Raw genomic sequence first — 19,676 nt, 5'->3', positions numbered from 1 at the left:
ACGCTCTCTGCTCAGGGAATCACCCCCGGCCCACGCAGGGAGTGCACAGCGCTTCCTTGCGGACGTCACGCTGGGTGGACCTTAATTGGCCCGCCCACATAAAATGGCAGCACACCCCCAATCAGGGGCGCCGATCGGAGGCACGCCTCCATGCGCCCACTCCTAAACTAGTCCAGCGACAATACAACTATGTCATCACCTCCCCGCATACTTACCTTAGACAGAGTGCAACAAAGGTTCAATAGATTGATTCCTCCTGGGGAGACTCTCCTATGTAGAGAAATTCACTAGACAAGATTTATTTCCCCTTGAGTTATAAGAGAGGTGATCTCATTGAAACATATAACATTCTTAAGGGACTTGATAGGGTAGAAGCTGAAAGTACATACCCCATGGCATGGGAGTCTACAACAACGGATTTCCGTCTCAAAAGGAGGATCAGTCATTTAGGACTGAGATTAGGAAAAATGTTCTACTTAAGGGTTGTGAACCTTTGGAATTCTCTACCTGAGAGATGTGGAACCTCAGTCATTGAGTATATTCAAATAAAAAATTTAAAGATTTTTGGATACTAAGGGAATCAAGCGGATATAAGGTAGTGTGGAAGGTGCAGCTGGGGTAGTCAGCATGATCTTATTGAATGGCAAAACAAGTGGGAGGCGGCCATTAGACGACTCCTGCTCCTATTTCTTATGTTATGATACAGAAACACAGATTCAACCACTCACCTACATGGGCAATCAAAACTGTAGCTTTTAAAATGTAAGGATGGCACTTTTCTTAACCTAATTTTTGATCAATTAAAGTAGTACAACAGTAAATAAATATTACAAGTTTTTTTTAACCCTTGAAGCAAGTTATCGTTGGCTCAGAAAAGCGAGCTTATTTTGAAACATGCAAAAAAAATCAGAATATAGTTATTCAAACAAGGATTCAGGATAATTTCCAATAACATAACATTTCTGAGTCTTTTAATGTACCTGGGTGAGTTGCATGCATTCATCGGATATCTTCTTGTTGAGCTTCTCTATCAACATTTGTGAAGATTCTTCAAAGCCTAAACAATAACCATTCATTACAAATCAGAAATGACTGCTTGGGCAAATGTAAATGATTCACGGTTATGCCAATTTGGATGGGGTTCTAAGGAAGAGAAGATTTTCTTGATTTCAGGGCTCTTCACTGAGTGACTCAACAGGAGTTTAATTCTGTGGCATGGAAAACACTGCAGAAATCTCCATTCAATTTTCTCATAAGGGTTTCATATAAATAAAACCAATAGAAAACAGGAACCAAATTTTTCGTAAAATTTAAAAACATTTGTCTAGCTGAAGGCAAAATTTGATCAGGAAATTGCTTGAACTCCCCTAGTTACTCCTTTAAGTAATAAGGGTTTTGATCATCGCATTAATTCTCAGAAAGCTAAGTTTTCTCTTTCCTTAAAATGGAGAGATGGGCATCTTTTTATTGTGCTACAGGTGGTGTGCAGGACAGTGTTCATGCTACAAGTAGTGACTTGTGCATTGCAAAGAATGCTTAAAGCCACTAAAACATGCTTCTAAAAAATGAGGCTATTCAAAATAAATTAAAATATTAAAGAGAAGATATTGTATTGGTTTTCCATTAAACAGGTTCAATTTATGTTGCCCCTATTATGGTTTTCTGTTTTTAATCACCTTTCTGAGGTTTTTTGAAGTCCTGTAATTCCTGCTGGTACAATGCTTGAAGCTGTTTTATTTCTGAAGTATGAGAGATTGTGAGCTTCTCCTGGAGTCTTTCAAGAGCGATCTCTTTTTCATTTTTCAAATTGTCACGGATAAGCTCCAGCTGAGCAGCATAAATCTGAGAAAGACTAATGCGCTGAGCCTCCAACTGAAGCTTTAACTCAACCTGTTAATAAACAGAAAGATCAGTTTTCTTTATTTTTCATCCTCTTTTCTCACAAGCCATTATCTCCTTCCACAAGCCATTATCCCCTTCCACAAGCCATTATCTCCTTCCACCTCTTAATGTGAAGGGGCAGAATGGTCCAACCAGAAAGGGAGTCAACACCACTCCTTCCTGACCCAATGCATGATGATATAAAATTCTCCTTCTTAAGGAAATGCCACTTGAAAACACAAGTCAAGTCTAGGAATCTGAACATAGTTACTGACAGGATTATTATTGGAGATACCAGACATCTCATGTATTTCTTGTAGGTCCTATGAAATCATTTTTATAATTGAACATGTACTCAAGGTACAAAAAGTTCACAAGAATGACAATTTTACAAACATACTTTTCTAAAATCTTCCAATTATTGTAGCACTTTAAAGGGATTAAGCAAAACTGTTTACATTACCTGAAAGCATTACTAAATTAAAATTCATACCCCTTTGTACAGTGAGGGTTGGAGGTGCAATGGTGGAAATGGGGTGATAGGAATGGGGTAAAATGAATGCTGTAATAGATAAATAATGCTGAACTAAATGTGGAGAATCAAACCTCTGTCTGCTTCTTAGTTTGTTCCAGCTGAGCCAAGTAACCTTGAGCAGACGCAGTACATCCTTGAACTGCGGCAGAATTCTCACATCCTTCTTGCTCTGTATCTTTTGCTTGCTGTAACACAGGTTGCATGTAACTCAAGACAAAAGTTGTGTTTCACTTAATAGAAAAGTCAGCATTTAAACAGTTTTTACAGCATGGTCACATGTATTTTTAAACTTTTGTAACCAACAGTGAAAGCATATTAAGGACCCAAAAACTGAAGGTTTTGAGAAGATAGTCATAGGCTATGAGCCTGAATATCTACCAAAGCCAATGATATTTATTATAAAATTACCAGATTTATATGCTATATTGACAGTGTTTTAATCTTTCTACCATATTGCTCACATACCTGATTTTCCACCAATCCAGTATGCAGTTCACACATAGGAACTCCAAAGTGTGCTTCAATCTTCTTCTCCAGTTCCAACTTCTCCTGTTGAGCTTTAATTAAAGTACTTTCCATTTCCTCTCTCTTTTTGTGAAAAGTTTCTTCCATCAAAGTTTTCTGCTGCACAAGTTCAGCCAAACCCAGCTGTTCAGCTCGAACAGACTCTAGCTGATGTTTGAGATGGTCCCTTTCAGTCTGTAGATCGACTAAGGATTCAGATGCTAGTTTCTCTCTTAAGTGCTGATTTTGGGTTAATAGAGATTCTTTTTCTTGGATAAGGTTAATCTGATTTTGTTGCATCTCATCTCTTTCTAAAACAATAATCTTCATTGAATTTTGTAGTGAAATTAATTGTTCCATTATATTTTCTTCCTGTTGTTCATGTTCTTTTAATTCACAAGAAACAATAAAAGATGGCTCTTTAGACTGATATTCATTCTTTGTTTTGATTATGTTTGTTTGGGACATTTGGTGGTGTTCTTGGGTCTTCACTTTAACATCTGGCAGTTTTTGATTCTCAATTCTGTCCATTTTCTCACACCTTTCTGCAGTTTGTTCTTTTAGAAATTTCAGTTTCTCTTTCAAGTGTAAAATTTCATTTTGCCTCAAAATCAAAACCTCTGAAAGATCTGAAAGTCTCTTAGATAGCTCATTTTTATCCTGTTGAGCTATCTCAAGTTTTTCCATGAGTTCAGTTGTATCTTTTTCAATGACCTCTCTGCTTCCTATGCTTATAGGTTGGCTACTGGAATTATCAAATGTTTTGTCCAGTTGCACTTTATTTATCACTGTGCAATTTTCAGTATCTTTCTTTAACTCTGACAGCTGGAGCTGTTCATTTAAGATCTTTAACTTGGATTCATATTCAATTTCTTGCTTAACCATCATTTCTTCTATTCGCGACTTCATTTTCAGCAGACAATCATATTCATCACGTAATTCTTGAAAGTTAACTTCAAAGTTTTTCTCAGCAAAAGAAAAGGTGTTCCTTTGTCTCTCAACCTCCTCTTGGAGTTCCCTCTCACGGGCTTCAAGCTGTCCATTAACTGCTGTAAGTCTTTCAATGTGTCCTCTCATTTCTGAAAGCTCATTTTCACTAACTAATGCCAACGTATTCTCTTCAGATTCAATGCAAATTTTTAGCTTTTCTTCTAATTGTTTTTTGGTTTCTTGAAGACCTTCATTTTCTTTCTGAAGCCCTTTGATTTTTATCTCCATAGCTTTCTGCTCCTCAAACTGTTTCTCCAAAACATTATTCCTAGCTTGTAGCTCTAGTATTCCTTTTTCCAGTGTATTCTTTTCTTTCTCAACTTCTCTTAATGCTTCAATTTCTGTTTCAAGTTCACTTATCCGCAAATACACCTCTTCCACTTTATCATTCTTAAGTGATGTCTGCAGTTCTTTTTTTAATATGGCAATCTCAGATAATAGTTGGTTATTTTTAATGACCATATTATCCCTTTCACATTTCATTTCTTTCACTGTTTTACCAAATTCTGTTTGCAAGCTTTCCAAATGCTGATTCTGTTTCATGGCCATTTCTTCCCGAATATTACAAACATTTAATATATGTTCTCTTTTGAGGTCTTCTTTTAGTTTACTCAGCTCTTCTTCATGGCTGAAAAGAAGTTGAGTCCTTACTCTTTCTAATTCAGCTTCTTGAGATTCAGCCATCCTATCCAAAACTTCATCTTTTTCCCTCTCCAGCATATCAAGCTTAATTTTATAGTTGGTAACTTCTGCCTCATGCTCAGATTCCAGCTCCTTATTAAACTCTGAAGTAGCTAATAGTTGGGCCTTCAACTGCTCAACCATATTTTTCAGTTCTTCTACTTCATGCATTTTGTATTTCTGATCAGTAATACTTTCTGAGGCTCTCCGAATTTGACCTTTAGTGAAGCTGAGCTCTTCTAAGAGTTCTTCAACTTGGTTCTGCAGCTGTATGTTTTTTTCAGAAGCTCTTTCCAGCTGTTGTGTCATTTCTTGCCTAATTTGGTCTCTCTGAAAATGAGAGTCTCTTAATTTGGCATTTAATTCATTGATTGCCACATTTAACAAATTAATTTGTTCCTCATTGACTAAGTTATTAACAGAATGACCTAAAGCCTTTTCCATTTCATTTTTATGCTGCTCAGTAAGTCTTCTAATCTCCAAAGTATGTTGCTGCTGCAATTCTTGCTTCATCTGCACTATCTGTTTTCCATACATCTCATCCAATTCTGCTTGAAGTTGCTCCATTTTCCGATGATTTTCTATTTCAATCCTTTGTACGGTTTCTAATTCAGACAAATTGCCCATATGACAGCGTTTCTGAAGTGCTTCCACTGTACCCATTAACTGCTTTATTTCATCCGATGACTGTCTCTCCCTTTGCTTTGAATTAGTCAATTCTGTCCTCAGGTACTCAGTAGCTTGATTTGTTTTCAATATCTGTTCATTTAAATCTTGAACTAATTTATCAGAAGCAAACATCTTATCTTTCAACAATAATGTCACATTTTCATGTTCTTTAACAGTGTTTTCAAGCTGTTCAATTAATTGGTCTTTGCTATTTAACTTCAGTGCATTATCGGTCTTTTCATTGTCACTCTATGTAAAAAGAAAAAGAAATAAAGATGAATATTCCAAACATTCACTTGCAAACAAAGTTTTGCTTGATCTGATATTGGGAAAATAAACTTTAACAAGCATTCTCTCACTAAATTGAGCAGGTTTAACAGAGCTTAAAGGGTATGTTTTCAGCTTGAATAGATTGTGTTGATTGCATGCCCATTTTGGTGATGTTATAGACAAAGAAAAACCTCATGTCCTGGAATGGTACCATTCATTCCAAAGACGACAGCAACTTCAGACTGATCTAGAAAGTGATTTGGTGTAGTTCAAATCTAGAAATACCTGTATTAACTACATTTTGACAAATATCAGGTGATCTAGTGAAAAAGAGGAACTCTTCATAATAGATCGCTTGAATACATAACAAAATAACAAGAAAAAGGAACATTTCAATTACTACGTAACTTCTTTGAGGTTGCAATATGGCAAAAAAAAATTGAGGCAAAAAGAACAACCTCTGAATGGAATGAGCTTCCTAAGGTGTTGTGAATTCAGAATACAAAAGACGTGTGTGCTGATACCTAATGTGAGTCTTGTACAGCCACCAGCAACTGCAGAGTAAATATGCTGAATAACTGAATTGAATTACCAAAGAAGCCACCAAATTCAACATGGTAACTTTGAAATAACTGCCATGAGGTTATCAAAATCAGGTGAAAAGAAATGGAATGAAAGAAACTGAAAAGCAATTAAAGTCACTAATGTAAATTGAAAATAGGAGGAGCCCCAACATCAATCCCAGAGACATCCCATTTCCACCCACCACCCTCCAAATCTGACACACAGCTTCTCCAACAAGTATTCATTCCTTCTTACCCATCAGCCAATTTCTTATCCATTTTTACTATGAATTCCCATAACTTTAAGCAGAACTTTTTTCAAATATTCAATAATGTTAATATACATCACTGTACACTTGCCGGTCATTTTCTCAAAAAAAAAGTTGAGGTGGTTCAGGCAGAAATGTCCCCTACTTGGCTATTGCTTGTTAGGTTATCATTCCCAACAATTAATTTAATCATTTTACCCAGTTTCGATATAAGACTAATGGGTCAATTCCTGGGTCGGTTTGTTTTGTTACACTTATTGAAAATAAGCATCACATCATCCTCTTTCAAGTTCGGCAGCATGCATAACCAAAACAGAACAATACAACTCCCTTAGTTATGGGATAATTAGTCTATCATACAGGAAAGAACATTTTTTTTTCACAATCACCAAAGATGTAACAACTAAAAAACTCAAGATTGTAACAAGGAAAAAACTCATCAGGTGCTACATTCTATCCCTTTTTATGTATGCTTCAGAAACCTAGACAATAAATAAAGATCTGTAGAAGAAAATAGAGGCCTTTAAAATGTGGGTGCTAAAAATTCCATACACATGACCATAAGACCAATGAAGAGGTGCTTGAAATTTCAAGAACAAAAACAGCTCTAAGAAGCAATACCCAGAAAAGAAAATGTCAGTATTTTGGCCATTTGATCAGAGCTGAAAACCTACAGTGATCTCTTCTAGAGGGCAAAATGGGGGCCAGCAGAAAAATGGGTCAAGCTAGGCATAGTTGGATGACAGACGTCACAGAGTGGTTGCGGATGAAATACAGTGGATGTGAGAGGATGGCACAAAACAAACAAGCATGACATGCAATGACAGCAGATCTCCTGGTAGGAGTATCCACAAGCAGCAGCAGCAATCACCAAATTTCCCAGAGTCAACAATGTTAACATAAAAATGAATACAACACAACTTCAGTTGAAATATTACTGTGTGGTCCTCCATCCTCACCCCTTTTTATCCCCTTTTTTCAATAATAATTTTAATTTTTATTTTTTATCCACTTTTACTTTTTTTTCATTTTTATTAATTATTTTATCCCCATCTTTTATCCTATTTTTGATCCTTTTTCCCACCACCGTCCCCTCCCCCCACCCCACCCCGATTAGAGCCATCTGTCACTTGCTCATGTTGTTCTTTCCAGAGTGCTTACCATTGTCCTGCTATATCACATTCTGCTTTCTGACCTTAATGCCACCATCAGCGCCTCCTTTAGCCAGTACCACTACCATTAACACCCCTTTGTCCTTTTGTTCATGACACCTTTGTCAATCTCTCCTTTGCCTCCACCTATCTCTGGCCTTCTATCCACCTTAACCTGCTCCGCATCCCTTAAACAGTATAAATTTCATCACATTTTTACTTCTCTTTAGCTCTGAAGAGTCATATGACTCGAAACATTAACTCTGTCTCTCTCTCTCTCCAGATGCTGTTACGCCTGCTGAGTTTTCCCAGTATTTTCTGTTTTTGTTGTAGAAGAATTAAGTGGTTCCTTTACAAGAACAATAATCTTCACTATAAATAGGCTTAGATTTGTATTCAAAAATAGGCATACCACTGCTTGATCTTGAAGCTGAGTCTGTAGATATTTTATTTGTTGCTGACATTTATCATTCATTTCCTGGAAGGCCTTCAACTGTTGTTCCTGCTCTTCAATCTGCATTTGATAAGTAATGAGCTGCTGCTTTGAATGTATCAAGTCAGCTGCTGTTGTACCATGGTTAGTACTTCTCACAGCTTCACTGGCTTGCAACTGCAATTTATAAAAAAGAAAACTATGAGTTTTAAACTGTTAGCTTTGCAAAACAAGATTACACCCACACTAATTATAACTTACTTCATAAAGTGAAAAAATTACTACAAAAATGCTGTGAGGTCTTTCATGAATGAACTGCATTTAATTTCTATAATTACAATATTTAGAGCTATAGATCTACAGCAAGGTCAAGAGACACTTATTCTTTTTGCTACAGAAGAATATCTAATCATCATGAGATTATATAAAAAACAGTGCAGCAAAAGCCATCTAACTTTCCCAAACCCATTTAGAGGGACAAATGAGGGCAATTAAAAAAGACGAAAGTCTTGGAGGATGCATCGGAATTCAATAATTGTAATCTCATACTTTTATTTTAGCATTAAACTGATGGCAATAATACAAGAAAAAAGTAGATTTTTTCAGGCAAAAATGAAAAGTTTGGTTAGCAGGGCAGGGAATATTCTGATAAGGTGCAAGAAGGCAAGGTGATGTCTCAACATTACAGAAATAAAAATGATGTTTAAAAAAGATTTTAATTAATTTATGCTTGTGTGTGATGATTTGTAAATTGTCAAAATGCAATTTGCAAATCCATATACTGAAGATCTTCCATAGTTCAATACACTACAGATTGGCAAAGATTAACATGGCCATGATTTTTACTCAGTTACAGCAGTAAAAGGCAGGCCAAGGAGTCCACTAGGCTGGTGTGGGCGAAATTTGATCAATTATCTTTTGAGGGCTCATGTGTAGGCAGTAGCAAACTAATATTTCCTATAGTTTCACTAGGCTGCAGTCACTAGTTATCCAATCACCCCAGGTTTCATTCATGGGTATTGGGGCTGTGGACGTGTAGACCCTAAAAAAAGATGTCCATGCATCTCATTCAGAATGGGCAATATCTCCCTGATACTTGGTCAACATTTAGGGAGGTCTTGTAGTGCAGTGGGTAGTGTTCCTGCTTCTGAGTCAGAAGCTCCTGTTTCAAGTCACACTCCAAGACAAGATGACCACGGAAGGTGTGTTTGTAACATGGCCAAATAGGTTGATTATGGCAGGCAGTAAGAGCAGGAGTGTCTCTTCGCCAGTTATGCTCAATGTGGAGAGGCACCCCTCAAGCTACAGCCTCTGGCAACAGGATGGTGACTGTTCTAGGAGAAACTAGCCAAGGAAACTGACACATGCATGTGCTTCATCTGCCTCATTTGCCATTAGGCATGGGGAAAAAGAAAAAGACAAAGACGACTTAGTCAACATGCTTATTGTGTGGTATCTGGTGATAAAGTTTCCTGCCACAAGAAACAAAAGTGAGAAAGCTTGTGTATTGATTGGGCTTTCACTTTTATAAGGCATGAAAGGTAACGCAAGACTCGTTGGACAAATATCAGTAGTTATTAATCTCAACTTTTTTTTTAAATCAGTTCCCAAAAATCAGAAATTTTTTTTTTGCCATGAACAATTAAATAGCAGATAGCTAAAACAGGAAGAGATAACTTGGTTTTATACTGTTAATAGAATTCCTAAAGATCATATCCCTAGCTGAATCACCTTCGATGTTTAATTCAAGGCACACTGTTGGGGACAACTATCTCAGAGAAAAGTTATCAGAGATCACATTGCTGCATGGGAGATTTAAGGAGCACAGGAGGCAGGTGGAGAGGAGGGAAAAACACTACAATAGTAAACCAAACATAGGTGCAACACCACAAGGGGGAGGAATTTAATATAATTAACAGATTCCAGTTCTAAAGAAAACATGACTCTGCTGGATGTAGACATTTGGTTTTTCATAAAATCTTACATTAAAACCATGGGATTGGACTACCATGATACTTATGAAAAAAACTGCTGCCTTACCCACAACAATCAATGCTCCCTTGTAACTACTCAAAAACTGCTTTGTTTACTGACTGCTGTAAAGTATTCCAGTAAAAATAACAATTTGCCTTAAATTAACCTGGATGTTCAGGCCTGTTGAAGTGTTATGTGCTCCAATCCACAAGCTTTGAATCAGCACTTCCTGAATGTGTGGCAGACCCCACCTTCCACATTAAGCCACAAAGAACCTATCAGTGTCAGTAAGGAATTGGTAGGCATACATGCAAATTTGAGAGAACATTTACCTTCTTGGGTACCCATCACAGACCTACACTAGAAAGCCTGGTCCATGCTCACACATCAATGGTGAAACAGACTCAATGGTAAGGGCCTTGAATTGGAAACTACAAATTAGTCACTCCCATCTGACAGCAGCTTGCATAGTACATGGCAAAAACGTCACAAGATATTTTACTTAACAAAATTTGAAACCAAGCCATATAAAGAGATATCAGAATAGGTGACCAAAAGCAGGTGCAGGGGTTTAAGGAGGGAACTCCTGAACTTGGGGCTTAGGCAGCTAAAGGTATGACCACCAATAATGGGGCAAGGTAAATCGGGGGATGCGCAAAAGACTTCTACTGGAGGAACACACAGGTCTTTAAGGGTTGTAGGGCTGGAGGAAGTTATGGAGAAAGAGAAAGCATGGCCACAGAAGGTTTGAACAAGGGGATATGGATTTTAAGTTCAAGCATTGCCAGACTGGGTGCTAATAAGCTCAGCGAGCACATGGGTGAAGATGCGGGAATTGAACTTGGTGCAAGTTAGGCTGAAGGCAGCAAAGTTTTGGATGAGTTCGAGCTTACAGAGGATGCAAGGCGGGAACTTGGCCAGGAAAGAGCTAGAATAGTTGAGTCTGGGCATAACAAATGCAGTCTAAAAGGACATCCTAAATAAACCTGACACCTGTCAGATGGGAGTGACTAATTTGTAGACCCCCTGTTTAAGAAGGGAGTGAGGCAAAAGACGGGAAATTACAGGCCGATCAGCCTGACCTCGGTTGTTGGTAAGATTTTAGAGTCCATTATTAAGGATGAGATTTCAGAATACTTGGAAGTGCATGGTAAAATAGGGCAAAGTCAGCATGGTTTCATCAAGGGGAGGTCATGCCTGACAAATCTGTTAGAATTCTTTGAGGAGATAACGAGTAGGTTAGACAAAGGAGAGCCAATGGATGTTATCTACTTGGACTTCCAGAAGGCCTTTGACAAGGTGCTGCACAGGAGGCTACTCAGTAAGATAAGAGCCCATGGTGTTAGAGGCAAGGTACTAGCATGGATAGAAGATTGGCTGTCTGGCAGGAGGCAGAGTGTGGGGATAAGGGGGTCCTTCTCAGGATGGCAGCCGGTGACTAGTGGAGTTCCACATGGGTCAGTGTTGGGACCACAACTTTTCACTTTATACATTAATGATCTAGATGAAGGAACTGAGGGCATCCTGGCTAAGTTTGCAGATGATACAAAGATAGGTGAAGGGACAGGTAGTATTGAGGAGGCGGGGAGACTACAGAAGGATTTGGACAGGTTAGGAGAATGGGCAAATTCGTGGCAGATGGAATACAACGTGGGGAAATGTGAGATCATGCACTTTGGTAGGAAGAATAGAGGCATAGACCATTTTCTAAATGGGGAGAGAATTCAGAAATCTGGAGTGCAAAGGGACTTGGGAGTCTTAGTCCAGGATTCTCTTAAGGTTAACTTGCAGGTTGAGTCAGTAGTTAGGAAGGCAAATGCAATGTTGGCATTTATTTCGAGAGGACTAGAATATAAAAGCAGGGATGTGCTGTTGAGGCTTTATAAGACTCTGGTCAGACCACATTTAGAATATTGTGAGCAATTTTGGAAGGAAGTGCTGGCGCAGGAGAGGGTCCAGAGGAGGTTCACGAGAATGATCCCAGGAATGAAAGGCTTAACATATGAGGAAAGTTTGAGGACTCTGGGTCTATACTCAATGGAGTTTAGAAGGATGAGGGGGGAATCTGATTGAAACTTACAGAATACTGAAAGGTCTGGATAGAGTGGATGTGGGGAAGATGTTTCCATTAGTAGGAGAGACTAGGACCTGAGGGCACAGCCTCAGAGTAAAGGGAAGACCTTTTAGAACAGAGATGAGGAGAAACTTCTTTAGCCAGAGAGCGGTGAATCTATGGAATTCATTGCCACAGAAGGCTGTGGAGGCCAGGTCATTGAGTGTATTTAAGACCGAGATAGACAGTTCTTGATTGGTATGGGGATCAAAGGTTACGGGGAGAAGGCGGTAGAATGGAGTTGAGAAATTTACCAGCCATGATTGAATGGCAGAGCAGATTCAATGGGCCAAATGGCCTAATTTCTGCTCCTATGTCTTATGGTCTTATAAAGCTTAATAACAGCTGAATGCCAATATGATGAGCATGTAAGTATAACTTGGAAAATTGAACTTCAGGGACCTCCAATGATCAGGCATGGCAGAGAAGTGAAATTGGGGGCGAAAAGCCATTCTTTAGTGCCAGATTAAGTTGAAGCTTTTCCAAGTTTGTGGAGATGTCAAGAATGAACAATCCTTCATTAAGTAAATTAAAAATTGACCCATTGGGTTTATTATCACAAATAAAACCCTATAATTTAGCTGTCAATTTGCAACAGGTTACCAAGGACATCAATAATGCCATCTTATAGGAATTAAAATTAAACAACATTATTTTGAGGTAAACCCCTCAGAAAGAGCCATTATGTAACTCCTTTCAAGTCTTCAGAATATGCCAAAGCACTTCTAAACCAATGAATTTAAGTATATCTTTGTTTTATCGCAAACATTGCAGCCAATTCCCTCATAGCAAGGTTTCACAAAAAGCAAATGAGATAACTGACCAGCAAATGTGTTTACAGGTTGAGGAAAAAATATTGATCAAAATAACATGTCAACTCCTTGCTCATCTTTAAACAATGTCACGGGAAGTTCAACGATCTGAATGTCAAAATTCAGCACTTCACCACAGAACTACAGTTGTCAGCATAAATTGTGGATTTGCATCCTGGAGTGGAGTTTGAATCTATTATTTTCTGCCTGTGAGGTGGTAGTGCCAACAGTGCGAAATTAACACCTTGTATACTTGCATGCAAATCTGCATGTCTAGCAGAAAAATTTAATTCTATTTTGTTGCTGGGTCAAAAACCTGGAACTCCCTCCCTAGCAGCAGCGTGATGTAGCTATTCTGCATGGATGACAGCAGTTCAAAAAGGTAGCTCATCATGACCTTCTTAAGAGCAATTTAGGGATAAGCAACAAATGTTGGCCTAGCCAATGATGCCCATGTTCTGTGAAAGGATAAAAAGAAACTGACAGTAATGAATTTTACCTGTTGAAATTGGATTTGTAGTTTTTGACTTTGCTCTGTTAAGTCCAAAAATTCTTGAAGTATCTCATCCTTTTCTTTCCTAGCTTGCTGTAGATTAGCAGTGAGTTGTGTAATAATGCCATCTCTCTGCTTGACTGCAGCTTCAAAGTCCTGTAGCTGTGTGAAGAATACAATTATACAGCATAAATTTAATAATTTATCTAATAATTTATACAATTAAGAATGCTCAATTAATCTTGAATTTCTTACATAGGCCCTTCCACACCTTTCATATTTTATCTGTGGGATGGACAATACAGCTTTTCTATACACGATTTAAAGTGCATTCTAAGACCGCATTTCCATATTAGAGCAGTTGGTAAATTAGGGGCCTTCCCCAAATAGCACTGCTGCAAAATTTGTTTTCGTGCAGTTACTGAGCATGTTCAGTCTTTTTTAAAAAGCAAACTGCCACTCACCACCTCCCTGCCTGATCCTCATGCTCGCTGCCTCCCTGCCTGATCCTCATGCTCGCTGCCTCCCTGCCTGATCCTCATGCTCGCTGCCTCCCTGCCTGATCCTCATGCTCGCTGCCTCCCTGCCTGATCCTCATGCTCGCTGCCTCCCTGCCTGATCCTCATGCTCGCTGCCTCCCTGCCTGATCCTCATGCTCGCTGCCTCCCTGCCTGATCCTCATGCTCGCTGCCTCCCTGCCTGATCCTCATGCTCGCTGCCTCCCTGCCTGATCCTCATGCTCGCTGCCTCCCTGCCTGATCATCCCGCTCGCTGCCTCCCTGCCTGATCATCCCGCTCGCTGCCTCCCTGCCCGACCTTCCCACTCACAGCCTCTCCAGCTTGCCACTTCCATTCCCAAACCTCCTTCTGCGGCCTCCCCCCATTTGCTGTCTCCTTCCCTGACCTTCTCACTTGCCACCTCTCCTGCTTGCCGACCTCCCCAACATTTCTACTTCACCACCTCCCTTGCTCACTGGTTCCCTCCATGATCCTTCCACTTGCATCTCCTCTCACTGCCACTCTCCTAGGCCCTCTCTAAAGCAGAAGGTTCAGGAGAGGGAAGTGGTGGGTGAGAGGGAGTGGCAGAGTAAGTTAAGAGTTAATAAGCTTCCTTATTTAAGGAAGGATATAATTGCACTCAAAGCAGTACAGAGAAGGTTCACTTAACTCATTCCTGGGATGAAGGTTGAACCAGTTGGGTCTATATCCATTGGCGTTTAGAAGGATGAAACATAAAAGATCCTAGGGGGCAGGGTAGATACTGGGAGAATGTTTCCACTTGTGGGGGAGGCTAGACTAGAGGACACAGCTTAAGACAAAGAGATCTGCCTTTTAAGAGAGAGGTGAGGAGAAATTTTATCTCTGAGGGTCGTTAGTATGTGGAATTCTCTTCCCCAGAAAGCCGAGGAGGCTGGGTCTTTGAATTTATTCAAGGCAGATTTGGGTAGAATTTTGATAAGGAGTCAAGAGTTATGGCGGACAGACAGGAAAGTAGAGCTAAGACCACCAGCAGATCAGCCATGACCTTATTGAATGGTGGAGCAGACTCAGAGGACTGAATGGCCTACTGCTGCTCCTAAGTTCTATGCTCCGAAGTTATTAAGAGTTGAGTTATTACCATTTAGTAAGAATTATTAAGAGGGCTTTTGGGCCAGTTAGTTTCAAGGCAGCAAAAGATTTTCAATGTAAAAATTACAGGTCAGGAACATAACCCACCCCTATTCCATGTTTTCTTATGGGAAAGTGATTTTCGTTTAGCATGCAATTTTTTTAGGAACACATTAGGAATACTAAAGGAGGGATAGCTATACTGAAATTATAGAAAAAAAAATTAACTGATGCTTACTACTTTCACTTTTTGTACAAGTTACTGAGTCATCTTTTAATGGTTACTTCATGCTAGTTAAGATGGTATAGACTTCTGCATAAACACAAATCTTGCTAATAAAACCAAGTTTAAAAACAATGTTTTAGTAATTTATCCCTCCCAAGTGTACCAACAATGGAGCTGTTCCATCCGTTGTTCAATAATAAAAAAAAATTTGAGCGAAGCAACTCATATGGTCATTCATCACAATAGAAAAATACTAAACTCTAATTAAAAATCTTGTGCAATATTCACAATAGTAAAAAGCTTAAAGGCAGAATCAAAAATAGAATATTTTAGTGGCTCAAATTAGGCTGATGTACAAGTTTTTGTGCCCTCATGTTAGCAATGCTAACGACTGCACTGCAGGTCCACCAGGCCCTTGGACTGGATTTCATGTTCTCACTGCAGGTTCTGCCCATGAGACCAGAAGTCATTGAGAATCTGGCATGGGTTCATGGTGGCCAGCTGAACCCGATCATGTGGTGGCCAGCCACTTAGTTATGGTGACACAGGCTTGCCGTCGGATCACGTGGCAGGGGCAGCTCTGATGTCGGGAAAGCCCACACCACCAGATGGATGTGCAGGAGCTGGCACCATATTTAAAGTGCATTATGGCTGCAATTCATCTTACAGCCGTTCTATGAAAACTCTGCAGATTAAATTGTTGGCAGCAGTATTTCTGGATATCCAGCATCTAAAAGCAGCCGAGATGCAGTGAGAGGAGTCCACCACCATCACTAAGTTTCTTTCTGTGGCATTAATGGAACGTGAGGGGAGCCGGGAGTTGAAGAGGAGGGCGAGGAGAGCCGGGAGTTGAAGAGCAGCGCGAGGGGAACCGGAAGTTGAAGAGGAGCGTGAGGGGAGCCGGGAGTTGAAGAGGAGCACGAGGGGAGCCGGGAGTTGAAGAGGAGCACGAGGGGAGCCGGGAGTTGAAGAGGAGCACGAGGGGAGCCGGGAGTTGAAGAGGAGCACGAGGGGAGCCGGGAGTTGAAGAGGAGCACGAGGGGAGCCGGGAGTTGAAGAGGAGCACGAGGGGAGCCGGGAGTTGAAGAGGAGCACGAGGGGAGCCGGGAGTTGAGGAGGAGCTGGAAGAGCAGAAGCGGCTGGGGGAGGTCGGTGAGGAGAGAACAAGGTGGTCCTTTGAGTACAGTGAGTACGGTCGGGTAAGTATTTACTACTTTTATCACTTGTAGTTTTTAAGTTCTTATTTCGTGGTTCATCGTTTGTAAGGGCTATGTTCTGCAACAATGAGGAGCAGGGAAGAAGGGCCCTAGAGTAATTGATATTATTTGATGTTAAGTATCTTCCAAAAGATTTAATTTAAAGAGGTAAGTCATGGCCGGAGAGCTCAAAACTGTGGTGTGCTACTCCTGCTCTACATGGGAAGCCGGGAACATTTCCAGTGCCGGGGGCCAGACTGTGTGCGACAAGTGTCTCCAGCTGCAGCTTCTGGAAGCCTGGGTTTCAGAGCTAGAGCAGCAGCTAGGGACACTGTGGAGAATCCGCAAAGCGGACAGCATCGTGGATAGCATGTATAGAGAGGTGGTCACACTGCAGGCTAAGAGTCCACAGGCAGGAAGGAAATGGGTGACCACCAGGCACAGCAAAAGGACTAGGCAGGCAGTGCAGGAATCTCCTGTGGCTATTCCCCTGCAAAACAGATACACCACTTTGGATACTGTTGGGGGATTGGCCTCTCAGGGGAAAGCAGCAACAGCCAAATTTGTTACACCATGGTTGGCTCTGTTGGACAGGGGAGGAGTAAAAAGTATGGGAATGCAATAGTTAGAGGGGATTCAATTGTAAGGGAAATTGATTGGCATTTCTGTGGCGGCAAACGAGGCTCCAGGATGGTATGTTGCCTCCATGGTGCTGGGGTCAAAGATGTCTCAGAGCGGCTACAGGACATTCTGAAGAGGGAGGGTCAACAGCCAGTGGTCATGGTACACATTGGTACAAATGACACAGGTAAAAAAAGGGATGAGGCCCTAAAAGCAGAATATAGGGAGTTAGGAAGTAAGTTGAAAAGTAGGACCACAAAGGTAGTGATCTCAGAATTACTACCAGTGCCACGTGCTAGTCAGGGTAGAAATCACAGGATATATTGGATGAATATGTGGCTGAAGAGGTGGTGTGAGAGGGAGGGTTTCAGATTCTTGGGACATTGGGACTGGTCTGGGGGAGGTGGGACCAGTACAAACTGGACGGGTTACACCTGGGCAGGACCGGGACTGATGTCCAAGGGGGAATATTTGCTAGAGTGGTTGGGGAGGGTTGAAACTAAAATGGCAGGGGGATGGGAGCCTATGCAAGGAGTCAGAGGAGGGGGAATCAAGGACAAGGACAAGAACAAAAGACAAAGGGGAATAAGAAAAGTGATAGGCAGAGAAAGCAAGGGCAAGAATCAAACAGGGCCTCAGTGAAAAATAGTGGGAAGGGGACAAGTAATGTTAAAAAGAGAAGCCTTAAGGCTTTGTGCCTTAATGCGAGGAGCATTCACAATAAAGTGGATGAATTAACCACGCAAATAGATGTAAACAGGTATGATATAGTCGGGATTACAGAGACATGGCTGCAGGGTGACCAGGGGTAGGAACTGAACATCCAGGGGTATTCAGTATTTAGGAAGGACAGACAAAAAGGAAAAGGCGGTGGAGTCGCATTGCTGGTTAAAGAGCAAATTAATGCAATAGTGAGGAAAGATATTAGCTCCGACGATGTGGAATCTGTATGGGTAGAGCTGAGAATCACTAAGGGGCAAAAAACGTTAGTAGGGGTTGTACATAGATCCCCTAACTGTAATGGTGATGTTGGGAATGGCATTAAACATGAAATTATAGGTGCATGCAACAAAAGGGACATCAGTAATTATGGGTGACTTTAATCAGCATATAGATTGAGCAAATCAAATTAGTAACAATACCATAGAGGAGGAATTCCTGGAGTGCACATGGGATAGTTTTCTGGACCAATACGCTGAGGAACCAACTAGAGAACAGGTCATCCTAGGCTGTATTGTGTAATGAGAAGGGAATAATTGGCAATCTAGTTGTGCGAGGCCCCTTGGGGATGAGTGGCCATATCATGATGGAATTCTTCATCAAGATGAAGAGTGACGTAGGTGATTCCGAGACTCGGGTCCTGAATCTTAATAAAGGAAACCAAGATAGTAAGAGGTGTGAGTTGGCTATGATGGATTGGGAAACGTTACTTGTAAGGATGATGGTGGATAGGCAATGGCAAACATTCAAAGAGCGCATGGGGGAACTGCAACAATTGTTTATTCCTGTCTGCCACAAAAGTGAAATAGGAAAGGTGGCCAAACCATAGCTTACAAGGGAAATTAGAGATAGTGTTAGATCCAAGGAAGAGGCATACAAGTTGGCCAGAAAAAACAGACCTGAGGGTTGGGAGCACTTCAGAATTCAGCAAAGGAGAGCCAAGGGATTGATTAAGAAGGGGAAAATAGAGTACGAGAGTAAGCTTACAGGGAACATAAAAACTGACAGTAAAAGTTTCTATAGGTATGTGAAGAGGGAAAGATTGAAGACAAATGTAGGTCCCTTACAGTCAGAAACAGGGGAATTTATAATGGGAAACTAAGAAATGGCTGACCAACTAAATACATAATTTGGTTCTGTCTTCACAAAGGAGGACACAAATAACGTACCAGAACACAGGGTTTAGTGAGAGAGAGGAACTGAAAGAAATCATTACTCGTAGGGAAATGGTGTTGGAGAAATTGATGGGATTGAAAGCCGATAAATCCCCAGGACCTGATAATCTACATCCCAGAGTACTTAAGAAAGTGGCCCTAGAAATAGTGGATGCATTGGTGGTCATCTTCCGAGATTCTACAGGCTCTGGAACAGTTCCTACAGATTGGTGGGTAGCTAATGTAACCCCACTGTTTAAGGAGGGAGGTAGAAAGAAAACAGGGAATTACAGACCAGTCAGCCTGACGTCGGTAGTGGGGAAAATTCTAGAGTCTATTATAAAAGATTTAATAGCTGAGCACATGGAAAACAGTGGCAGAATCGGACAGTCAGCATGGATTTGCAAAAGGGAAATCATGCTCGACAAATCTACTGGAATTTTGCAAGGATGTAACTAGTAGAGCTGATGACGGGGAGCCAGTGGATGTGGTTTATTTGGACTTTCAGAAGGCTTTCGACAAAGTCCCACATAAGAGATTAGCGTGTAAAATTAAAGTGCATGGGATTGGGGGGTGGTGTATTGAGATGGATAGAAAACTGGTTGGCAGACAGGAAACAAAGAGTAGGAATAAACGGGTCTTTCTCCAAATGACAGGCAGTGACTAGCAGAGTACCGCAAGGATCGGTGCTGGGACCCCAGCTATTCACAATATATATTAATGATTTAGATGAGTGAACTAAATGTAATATCTCCAAATTTGCAGATGACACAAAGCTGGGTGGGAGGATGAGCTGTGAGGAGGATGCAGAGA

At 40.6% G+C, this 19,676-nt stretch overlaps 1 protein-coding gene across 5 annotated transcripts in view; it reads right to left on the bottom strand.

The window, feature by feature from the left end:
• akap9 (A kinase (PRKA) anchor protein 9) overlaps positions 1–19,676 on the bottom strand; it is a 289,385-nt gene that overhangs the window by 194,540 nt on the left and 75,169 nt on the right. For all 5 annotated transcript variants that reach the window (XM_041183274.1, XM_041183275.1, XM_041183278.1 and 2 more), the window contains exons 6-11: positions 13,345–13,500; positions 7,926–8,123; positions 2,882–5,509; positions 2,488–2,601; positions 1,677–1,890; positions 981–1,057 (exon numbers count right to left, since the gene is read on the bottom strand). In XM_041183274.1, coding sequence (XP_041039208.1) covers positions 981–1,057; positions 1,677–1,890; positions 2,488–2,601; positions 2,882–5,509; positions 7,926–8,123; positions 13,345–13,500 — 3,387 coding nt within the window. The remainder of the gene's footprint in view (positions 1–980; positions 1,058–1,676; positions 1,891–2,487; positions 2,602–2,881; positions 5,510–7,925; positions 8,124–13,344; positions 13,501–19,676) is intronic.

The sequence above is a fragment of the Carcharodon carcharias genome, chromosome 3 (assembly GCF_017639515.1).
Source record: "Carcharodon carcharias isolate sCarCar2 chromosome 3, sCarCar2.pri, whole genome shotgun sequence".
NCBI classification, from domain to species: Eukaryota; Metazoa; Chordata; class Chondrichthyes; order Lamniformes; family Lamnidae; genus Carcharodon; species Carcharodon carcharias.
This window is presented reverse-complemented; position numbering and strand designations above follow the sequence as displayed.